Source organism: Malurus melanocephalus, unplaced genomic scaffold (genome assembly GCF_030028575.1).
Source record: "Malurus melanocephalus ecotype Western Australia unplaced genomic scaffold, MMel_1.1 scaffold_18, whole genome shotgun sequence".
Classification (NCBI taxonomy): domain Eukaryota; kingdom Metazoa; phylum Chordata; class Aves; order Passeriformes; family Maluridae; genus Malurus; species Malurus melanocephalus.
The window spans coordinates 2,475,387-2,487,339 of NW_026623250.1; the positions used below are offsets into that span (position 1 = coordinate 2,475,387).

At 37.3% G+C, this 11,953-nt stretch overlaps 1 protein-coding gene across 1 annotated transcript in view; it reads left to right on the plus strand.

Annotated features, from left to right (window-relative positions):
- The first annotated feature begins 1,387 nt into the window (after nucleotides 1-1,387).
- Nucleotides 1,388-11,953, plus strand: part of LOC130588753 (cAMP-specific 3',5'-cyclic phosphodiesterase 4D) — a 312,296-nt gene continuing 301,730 nt past the window's right edge. Inside the window, exon 1 of the mRNA XM_057389660.1 lies at nucleotides 1,388-1,656. Within this exon, the coding sequence (XP_057245643.1) occupies nucleotides 1,388-1,656 (269 nt within the window). The remainder of the gene's footprint in view (nucleotides 1,657-11,953) is intronic.

Genomic DNA, 11,953 nt, shown 5'->3' on the forward strand with positions numbered 1-11,953 from the left:
GGATTCTAAGAAAATGTATAAGGGGAACAAAAAATTGCAACAATGAAGATATGAAACCAGTGTTCTGATATTAAAAGGAAATGTCTCACAACGTGTTGATTCTTTGTTCCTGTAGGATGAACAGAAAGTATGAAAATATTGTTGTCGTTGCTGTAAAGCAAAACTTAAATTTTCACGTACCTCCAGTTATTAGAGTTCATCTGCTATTAGTGAGTTATCAACACAGTTGAACATGTTTATAAAATCTTTTCTTTTTGTAATAAATGAAATTAGTTATTTTGTTAAAACTGAAAACAAGTATAAGGCTCAGGTTTGATTGACAAAGGTGTTGTATCATAAAGTTGCACCAATTATCTTATTTGCATAATTTGCCTAACTACAGAAAGAAAAGAAATATATTTTTAAGTGAAATTTATTAGCTGTATGCATTGACCAAATAATGGTCTGCAAGTAGTTTTGCCTTTTTATCTTCTGAAAGTTCTCTTTGAATAGCTTTTTATAATTTATCTTCCCATCATCTGTGAATAGAAAATAGGCATTTCCTTAGTTCAAATAGTAGTCATAATAAGATAAAAATACTAAAATAAGAACGTCTCTTTAACCACATCCTGGTAGCTGTCACAATCTCATTTTATTTTATGTGCGTATCATAAATGTTTGGTTTGTTTTTTTGATAAATATAAGGTAGCAGGTATCTGAATTTCCTAAATGCATTTGAAAACTGATTATCATAAACTGACTTGGAGGCAGGGAGGAGAAGGCAGAAACTAAGCCCTTTCGCATTATTTAATTGTAGCATTTGCTAGCTTAAGAGGTAATAGTTTGAAATACTGAAATTGCAAAGGTACAAAGATGAATATTGTAGATCCTTGAAAAAAATCCCTCTTCCTCTCCACCTCCCTGAAGGTTCGGGAATAAGCAAAGGAAAGAATAACCAAACAAAAGGAGCACACATCTGATGTTTAAGCCCTCCTCCAGCACTTTTTATGTGTACATAACCAGAAGTCACTCAAGCAGCTGCAGCACATTAGTTACGATAGTTTAACAGGCAGCTTTACAGCTCTGATAAAGGTTGTGCTAAAGCAATTTCTTCCTCTCATGCTCACTTGCTATGATAGCTCAGAAGTGATCTTTGGCAGCAGGGCTGTGAGAGGAGTGGTAATGTTTAATCGGTTTCTGTGGAGGAGTTAGCTTGCTTTTTCCTTTGTAGATCATTATCTATAGAAAGACGTTAAGGGCAGGCAACACCATGTTGAAAACAGAATAGGCTGAACTGGTGCAGGGTCTCTGAAMAGTTCTTGGGAACTGATTTAGAAAGAAAACATCTTAAGCAGTTAAACCAGCATTCGATTGTATTAGACCTTAATTTCAAAGTTACTTAAGGAACATGGCTCAGCAGACAAGTCCGGACAATGTGCCTGTTCCTGAAGTGGATGATACGCAAAGTCAAAATCCATGCCTAAATGAAGATCTTGTGAAGACCCTGAGGGAAAACCTGTTGCAGCATGAAAAGTCCAGAACTACTCGAAAATCTTCACCTGCTTCTCCCCGGCTGTGTCCAGTTATTTCTCCTCGAAACTCTCCAAGGCTCTTGCGAAGGATGTTTTTAAATAGCAACATACCAAAACAGCGGCGTTTTACTGTGGCACATACCTGGTAAGCACTGAGGGGGTTGATATGAAATGTTAATTTTTTTCATGGAACATTTATCTCCTTGATGTTAGTGCTTCTGTTTTTTTGTTTTTTTTTTGTTTGATCTCTGCATTAATCTCTCTGGTTGAAAGGACAGTTCGAATTTGTGACTAAACTTAATTACAGTTTAAAGTAAGTTTAAAATAATAAATCATATGAAGTTAGAAAATACGTATTTCCTTGTACAAAGGCTACCAAATTTCTTAGGTAGTAATTCCATTCTTTCTTTCCCCTCCTCCAGAAAAAAAAAAAAAAAAAAAAGTACTTATTTCATTCTGTGCTGTTGAGGCCAGAGTGATTTGGCAATTCTTTTATTTAATATATATTTTGCAAATCTTTTTTTTATTGACATTTCCTGAACCCTCAGTCTGTTAGTAGAATAACATAAGTTTTTTTATCTTTTAACAATACTCAAGAAGGACATGATATTTAATATGTAACAATGATTTTTATTAAAGCAGTTGCTAGAATAAACTGGAAAGATGGTAAGGGAACCTCTTGGTAAATGATTCACTAGTATTTCTTTGGTAACTTGATCATTATTTAGATGTGTTTGTGTTCAAATCTAAAAAAGACATTCATTTTATGCATCCTTAAGCTGTGATAACAGTATTATTTCATTACTTTTTCATTATTCTTTTAAAAGATATTGCATATGAGATTACTGTGACACAAAAACATATTCCTGTTTGCTTTTATGGTCCTAAGAGATGCATGTTTCTCGTTTTTCTTGTGAGATCTTCCCCCGCACCCCCCATTATTTCTCAAATAAAAATGTAATATAAAGGAGGACAATAAATATGTTAAAAGAAAATAAGTTATGCATTCTAGGCAGCAAATGAATATGTGCTTCAAGAATATCTTAATTTCTCTTCAATTACATGTACACTATAGCTATGTGATTTTTGGGAAGTGTATTGCACATTGTATACAAGTGTGCTTACATCTTTACCATGTATGTCTTTATGTAGTTAAAGTACTCCTTGTATAAAATAGTATTTTTATCCCTGAAAAGTATAAGAAAAACACTTGCCTTTATACTTTCAGAATACTTTCTTGAAAACAGTGTACTTGATACTGGATGTGTAAGATAGAAAATAAAATGAAATTAGAGTATTTCATGTTTCTTTAAAAATTACACATAAATCCCAACAACATTAAGTATCATTAAMTGCTGTTCTGTGTTAAACAATTTATAGATAATTCTATGCATAATAATAATAATTGTAGACATAAAAATGTGCAGGATAAAAAAGTAATTCAGGGAGACCTGGTTTACAATGTAAGATGAAAAAAAAWTCTGAAAGTTTAGAGAGGGAAATTATCATGTGTGATTATGCATGTGTAGGCAGTCCAATATGACAGAGAAAGGAAGGGGACAGATATGAAGCGAACAAACATATTTGGGCAACATTAAAGGACAAAGGCTTGCATAGTAATAAAAAGTGGAATTTTGCTTAGGTGTACTTCCTCTAGTGATCTTCAGAAGTTTGGGTAGAGTACCTTTTCCACCATGATRAGGAGAGTAGAAAACACTTGGGGTTTTCCCAAATGTGAAATACTAGACCTTTATTGAACATTCAATTGTTATGATTTATGAGATGGGCTTACATAGCAGTGATGTTTTTTTTCCAGMAAGTATAGAAGTAGAGAGTCAAGCAGAAAGCTACAGTGAATTCCCTGACAACCTGCAAGGAATAGCATTTCTGAAGTGACAAAGCAGTAATATGCTGATTAGACTTACAGGCATATGAAGGGCTTACAAAATCTATTTGTTGCYAAGGAGCATTGTCTGTAGTTACTGATATATCCTCACTTGGTTACCTGTTCAGAAAACTGAGATGCTCTGTGATAGACCTGTGGTTTCTGTATACTTTAGCTTTACAGACACTATTGTGGTTTTAATTACATATGCATCTAATCCACATTAGACAGCTCATAGGAAAACAATGCATTTGAAATTGGAGTAGTTGTAGCCTTTATTCAAAATGTTATAATATGGAGAATCCATTCTGTGTTTAGTTTGGCCCACTGTAGTAAAGACCATCTTTGCTCTATTTTTCTTGTATTTCTAATATAACTTGTTCTGTAATTTAAGCGAAGTTGTTGAATTCATGTATACATCTTTATTGTTTAGTCCATTKTTCATACAGGCATAAAAATTTTTAATAACATGACCTCATTCAAGCCACTAGTAAGCTGGTAAGCCACTTGCAAAATGTCACTAATTTTATAAATTTATTATTTTCTTATGCTTTTTTTTTCTGGTGATTCAATTATGTGTATCAATAGCATAGGAAATAAATATATGACACTGAAGATGCTACTGTGTGTTGCAGGGATGCYGAACAACTGCCACAGATCCAGAGTATCAAAACCTCCTAATTTAGATTGTCCATAGTTCCCTGATTTCAAGGTTCTGAGATAGCATTCAGATATAATCAAGAAGTGAATGGAGGTTCATGAAGTGTTCTGGCAGCCCATTTCTCCCCCTTTTTTATCATAAAATCTATAGCTCTCCATCTGTAATGGCTTGGCTTTTAGAACTTTKGACACCAAAATGCATTTTCTTTATCACATGGCTGTTATCCTTTCGCATTCATAATTGGGTTATCACTTCTAGTCATTTTACAAGTCCTTCTCTATTTCCTTTTCTTCTTTATCCCTCTCTAGTTGTACAACTGAGTTCATTCAAGCACTTGAAAGATAAACTGCTACTTTTTAGATCTTAGAGAAGTAATAGTATGGCACTCAGAGCTGAAATGAAAGGATTTAATTGGCAGAGGTGTGTAAGGCCTTCATTTTTGTTGGAGAAATTTCTGAATATCTTGCAGCTGCAGAGAGTGTAAGTCCTGCGTAAAACTGAAATTAAAACTAGTTATCTTGAACTTTTAGACTGGGTTCCTCTRAGTCTGTAAACAAAATCAATCTACAGTCTGGAGGAAAGAAACACAGCAACTGAAAAGAAACACGYGTTTGAAAGTTTTGTGGCCAGGATTTCAAACAAACTCTACTCAAACTCAAATTCCATTTATTCTGAAATCTGTCTTATATTGTGTTACTGTAAAATTATTCATAATGCTTTAAGATCTCAGCAATATAATGACACAGCAGAACAAATTACAGCTGGACATGGACAAGATAAATTAAGTCCTCTGGTATGTACTTGACAAAACCAGTTTCTCTGTTAACTTGGTTTGCTCTTCATAAGCCTTTTCTAATGTGCTGATTACCCCAGCGCTTTTTGGCAGGGTAGAGCTCGAGGGTGGGATCACATGTGCTGTGGTTTGTCAGGAGAGAGGGCTTTCAGACCAGGGAAAGGGATGGTCAGTTCCCAGCTGTGTGGACATTCAGTGTGTGTGATCTCTCACACACACTGTCCAAAGATCTGTGGAAGGATGTTTAGATACTTTAAATCATACACTCTTACTTAACTCATGTGGAAAGTCAGCTTTCTTTAATTTTCTATGAAAAATTCCTTTCTGTAAAGGGAGGAAAAGCAAGAAACATAAATATTTGGACCAGGATAGTAAGGTCAGTGGAACATAACAACTAAATTATATCTGTTTAATTGGAAGGATGAAGTCATGGCACGCATGTGCTTGATTTTTTTGGCCTTTGTTTGCTGCCTTAGTACTTCTCACTGAATACAAAATGATCAACCAGTTGTTTTTTACTGCATTGTGTTTAACTTTGGACCGTGTATTTGCTCCTTTGTGATTTATTTATGTGTGTGCGTGTTCTGATAGAGCCAGTAATGATATGTGCCTCTTTTTAAGTTACATGAAGTGGGTTTGTTGCTCACGGGACCAGTGTGAGTGTTCTCCTTTGATAGCTGTTCCCTTTACAGGTCTTGTGGAGTTCATTTTGTACTTCCTGATGTTCAGGGGTTTTATATTTGTGCCCTTTAGMTGTATTTTTAAAAAATGTACCCCCAAACCCAAGCATTTAATACAATAAGAGTGAAAATATAAGTATGTGCTCCGGTATATGGAGTACTTTCATCTCAATTTAGCYAGCCTTTGTCCCCACCCATTGTAAATATTTTACATTGACTTTGGCATTCAAATATGAAAATGACAGATGCCTTAGAAATATTTTAGGTAGATATGGACAAGGTGTGCCATTTTAACTTTCAGGAATGTATAAGTGTACCCATAAAGTCACATTTGTCTTAATTTTTACTGCACAGTGTCTTCTCATGCTCTTTTACTGCTAATTGCAAAAACCARCAAATCCTCAAATGTTAGCAATAGGTAGACTGCAGAAGAGCACCCTACTTAATTTGATGTGATTCTACACAGCTTGGTTCAGTGCATTTTAGCTATGAAACTAAAATGAAGCTGTACCACACTGAATCAATATGCTTTTTATCAATACTGTTTTTTTCCAATTTTCAATGTAAATTTCCTAAAAGATTTTTAATACCTATGTTTTCCTCTCCTTCACTACTCATTGCTTGTCAGGAACCAAGTAATTACACTTTGATGCATGAAAGTAATTTCAAAAGGAAGAAATATCAAAGCAGATAGCTATCCAAGATAGTAGGTGACCAACTGCATCAGAAAGCCAGATGTATCCTGGGCTGCCATCCAAAACAACATGGTCATCAGGTCAAAGAAGATTGTGTACCTCTACTCCATGCTGGTGAGATCCCAGTAGGAGTATTACATCCAGTTCTGGGGTCCCCAGCAGAGGAATGACATGGACCTGTTGGAGCAGGTCCAAAGAAAGGACAAAAAAGGATAAGAAGGATGGAACACCTCTCCTATGAAGAAAGGCATGGAGAGCTGGGGTTGTTCAACTTGGAGAAGAGGCTACATATGAATTTTAAGAAGAGGAGATTGCTTGAGTAAGATGGTGTTTGCCATCAAATTAACAATATTACATCAAGTTACATCAAAAAAGAGGTAGTTTAAGAAGGGAAAGTGCTGGATCCTGCACCTGGGACAGGGCAGTACTAACTTTGTGTRCAGGCCGGGGAATGAGAGGCTGGAGAGCAATGCCATGGAAAGGCACCTGGGGATCCTGGTTAAACACGAGTCAGCAGTGCCCTGGCAGCCAGGGGGACCAGCCATGTCCTGCGGGGATCAGGCACAGCATCAGCAGCCGGGCATGGGACGGAATTGTTCTGGGTTTGGGTGACTTCACCTCGAGTGCTGCAAACAGTTATGGGTCCGCAGTTATTAAACTATTAGAAAGCATCCAAAGGAGGGGCACCACCAGAGGATGGTGAAGGGTCTTGAGAGAAGTCATGTGAAGAGTGGCTCAGGGCACTTGGTTTGTTCAGCCAGGAGAAGAGGAGACTGAGGGGAGAATTCATTGCGGTTTACAACATCCTTTTGAGGGAAAATGGAAGGGCAGGTACTAATCTCATCACTCGAGCAACTGGCATGAAGCTGAGTAGGGGTTGTTTAGGTTGGATATCAGGAAAAGGTCTTCACCCAGTGGGTGGTTGRGCACTGGAACAGGCTCCCTAGGGAAGTRGTTGCAGCACCAAGCCTGGTAGACTTAAAACTCCGTATGGATAACACTCTCAGGCACATGGTGACTCTTGTGGTGTCCTGCGTAAGGCCAGGAGTTGGACTTGATGTTCCTGATGGGTCTCTTCCAACTCAGCATATTCTACAAAGGTAGAGTGCACATATGCCTATTGTAACCTTACTTACTCAGTTAAGAGAACCCTGAGTTTCTTCCATTACTTACTTGTTTTCTCACATAAACTTTATTCATATTTTCTAAATCAGATGATCAAATATTGCATAAAGTTTTAGTCAGTGTAATGCCTGGCATATTAGACTGGATTCTATTCCATTTTTTGTCTGACTTCTTAGACTGAAGTATCACACTCCTTTTCTGGAACAAAATGTGAACCACTTCACAAAAAATATGAAGATATTCATAACAGATTCATAAGTCATTCCCAGGAAATAATTTAATTCACAATTAAATTATTGTTAATTTTATTAATTGTTTAATTTTCACAGAGACATACCACATTGTATAGGATAACTCAATCCACATCTCCACTCTTGAAATTCTGAGCACAAATGCATGCTTGTATGGATGAATAGGTTAGTGGATCAGAGAAAAGGARTAAACTTGATGTCTTGGTTTGAAAGAAGGTGTTTGCCAATGAAGGCAGGGAGCTCCCTTGGAGCGGCGAATATTACCCCCCTTCCATCCGAATTTTTATAGCTTTGAAACCACAGGCTTTCGGGCAAAAGATATGGGAAAAAGGGAATAACAGTTTTTTGCTAGTATATATAACAAGGYAAACAAACAACAACGGTTACAACAACCAACAAAGACAGAAACCCAGTGAGGGCCTCTCGGGGCTGTCCCCGCCMTCCCCTCTGGTGCAGTTCCAGTCCCAGCCGGCAGGGGCGCTGGTGGCTCTGGCACGGCCCGTGCGATGATTCCCCCGCGGCTGCAGGGGGCGCTGTGGCGCGGGTCCCCCCTGGTTTCAGGCTCTCCCGTGGCCAATGGTGCGCGCAGCGAGCAGAGATGGATGAGAAAAGTTCCTTTATAAACTCACAGGGGAAGCCGATCCTAGTGCTCCCTCTGGATAGCCAGAGTATCTACAGCAGAARCCTCGGAGCAGCCAGATGGGCAGAGACGAGGAGAGTCCTGTGGCTGTAGATGTGATGTGTCAGAACTCAACCACTGTCGCTGGAATCACAGCGGGTCCTGTCAAGGCAGGGGAGCAGAAGCCACAGTGTAGCAAGCAAGAACCTACAGCAGGATGCTGGGCTCTGCAGCAGCAGGCAGGCGGTCCACCGCCCTCCCCAAGCCAGGCTGGGTGAGAAGAGAGCGCTGCCCCCCACCCGCACTTTTCCCCCAAGTCCAAATTATCACGGCACCTCKGCTCTCCACAGAGAGAAGACTGTCAGATAGGGGCAGTGCCTCCAGGAATCCACTTCCTCCCTGGKCTTGGCAACTTCTTTTGTCTTCCTTAAGCCACCAGTCATTATGCTAAATACTTACTCTTTAATGACTCTTAGCAACAGAAATGGGGGAAAATTCCCCAAGAGGGAGAACAAAAGGAAAAATCTTAACCTCCAACACTTGGGGAACATAATGCTGCCTGATATTTTACAGAATGGTTTGTGGTAACCTAAGGATGCTGCACAAGGGGGTTAACTGCTGACAATTTACCGCAGAAAAATAATGCTGCTTTTCCACAGCTCAGACCTGAAGAGAGACAGATGAGGACAAAGTTAATCTTCCCACAAAGAAGGAAAAAGCAAAGATACATCTTCTCAAATAAGAGCTCCTGTTATTGGCTAGGAAATCCAAAACCACTTCAGAAAGATCACTGAGCAATCAAAGACTAAATTCTAAGTTCTTACTGCACAGGGACAAATAACTGAGCAAGAAAAAGCAGAGTGAAAAAGAAAAAAAAAATTCGATTTGTGTGACTAGATTAGGTAGTACAGGAGTTGCCATTTATAGCAATACCTGTTGCATCTCTCCTTTTCTTCGGAAATAAAATGCCTTAGCCATTTTGATGGAACCTTTTTTTTTTTTTTTTTTTTTTTTGTGGATGGCTATTTTGTCTTGTAAAATTAGTATTTCTTCATAAATTTTAATTATTGAAGTGCTATGCCTGGACCATGCTATTTTCTGACCCGTGGTCTTTAATATCATGTCCTGTTTTAGATAGAATTTGGAATAAATTCTARAAAAATTGGAGGAGGTAAAACAGAGTTTCTGGAGTTATACTTTTGTTCACTAGCTACCTCAAAATATTTGCAGARGGCTTATTTCTATCCTGATCTGGGGCAGAGTCCAGGCTTAGAGCTAATCTCTAGTTGGGCCAAGTTCCTTAGGCTGTATGAACAGTACAGTATGGCCCCTTTCTTGTGGTGGGATGCACTGCCAGACCTGTCCTTTCATTCATACATTGATCGATTGATTGATTGACTGATTGATTGATTGATTCACAAGTAATGTTTGATCTTGATCAGGAGAGATGTGGTGATAAAACTCTGTCACTGCAGAGTTTTAGGGAATAATCTTGTAAAACCTCTTTTGCTATCCTGTGTAGTGTATAATGGTATACTATATATTGTATTRTACTATATTGTGCTTTGTAGTACATACTAAATTTGTTGGGCAWTGACTTTTCATTTTCTGAACCCTTTCCATTTTCAAGCCCTAAACATTCAGCAAGCTCTCTTCTCTCTCCATTATCAGACAGGGCATGACAGTACATGACTAACTTCATATTAGCAGAAAAGTTTTCTTCTGGTAGTTGTATGTTCTTCTCTTAGCAAATGCTCAGTATCATCTGTTATTTTCAGCAGTTTACTTTCATTAAGCCTCTGCATTCAGTTATTTAAAAAAGAGCATGTACAGAATTAAGAAAACAAAAAAGTAAAATTTATATGCACAGGGTGAAATGTAAGACAAGGATATATTCTTTTTATTTCTAATAAAGAAACAGTCATGGTCATGTTATAATGCTTCAATTATAACCTGTTTTCCTCTTAGATTGTGTTTTTCTTTGTAATCGTATCTCTCTTGTATTCTTCAGTTTACCACATTTATCAACACTCATTAAATATTCTTACAACATAAAACTTATCAGTTAGAATCTCACTGTGACAAGTGCTTAACAGGTGTGTATTCCTGATAGCGGGGTTACGTTATTGTAGGCTGCTAGTAACAGACTTTTATTGTTCAAATRAAGTTGGAATGCTTTAAGGTGTCATAAAATATAAAAATGAATGGCATACACTATATTTATGGGCCAGACTAACTTTAGCTGGAATACCGAGGAACTTCATACTGTTCCTTAATGCACTAATTTCTCTTTGTGATTATCTCTTGATAGCATTTTGCTGATTAAAAAAACCCAAGTAAATAATTGTGAACTGAACATGTTCACTATGGATTTTTATATATATATACATCTATCAGATATATTATTTATACATATTTGTATTATACATCTATGGATTTTTGGTAGTTTATGCTTTTTGGGCTTCTGTGATAAATCTGCATCTGCTGAACCTGACAATCTCCAGAATGTATAATGTAGAATCAGGCAGCTAATAATTTTTATTCAAATTAACTTTTGTCATTTATTTCATCTTMATCTAAAAAAAATATAAATGTGCATTTTAATGTTGTAAGAGTCTTCCAGCTATAGGCAAGTATAATATAAAATAAATARTTGATTTATTTGACCCTTACTATAAATATAATTTTGTGTTATATAGTACACATACAATCACAAATAGCATCTGTTATTTTATTTTGGGGATAGGGTAGTTCACTGAATGATGAATCAGACAAGTTAGCTATTGTATTTCCAGTCTTATGCAACTGAAAGAACCTTTAAAAATCTGCTGCAGGTTCCTAAGCACAGTCAGAAGCAATAAATCCAAATTATTTTAAAATATTTGCATTTTGGACCTCCTCATTACTGTGCACATTCACATGATAGAGATTATATTCTCCAAAGGTGTTAATTACAATCGTAGCATGTGGTACATTACAGAATCAGAAAGAAGAATAATGACTTGTGCAAATGCATGCTGTCATGGGAAATAGAATAAACCACATAATTAAATGTAGAAATCCAGTAAGATCGCTAAAAATAATCATTAAAATGTCTAAGAAATGGCTGTACAATGAACTGTATTCCCCACATAAAAATAATTTACCACAGAAGAAATATCTGAAACCTCTAAATGACAGTTTCTATCACTTGTTTCCAAAGAATGCAACATATATTTGAGAGAGCTAAGTTATCTATGCCAGATAATTATTTTAAGAATCTTGTGTACTTAAATATTTCTCACTTTTTGTGGCTGATAGGTGCTGTCTGGAGCATTCCATGTGGTTCTCTTGTGAGTGTGTTGCAGGCGGTGTCATGTATTTTGCTTGTAAGAAACGAGTCACGATATGCTTTATTGATGTAACAAATTTCAGCAGTTGATGTGACTGTGTTTAACAGATTCGATGGCAAGGTACACTTGACTGTTTAGTGAAGAGGGCAGAGTTGGCCAAAGCTGTCAGGGAGGCCCATTCATTGAGTCAGGAGTTTGAGACAGGGCCCCCTTTTTTTCTGGACTTCTCAGAGAGGAGTTGAGCTGTGGCTGGATCAGCTTTGGTCCCAGACTTGAACAGCAGTTCATGTCTGGAGGGTTATGGGCCCACAATCAATCCTTTGTATCCTTTTGCTGAGATGTCAAAGTTTAGCCTGCAGTCAATCCCTCACTGAGAGTGTGCTGCTGCAGGAATGGCTCAC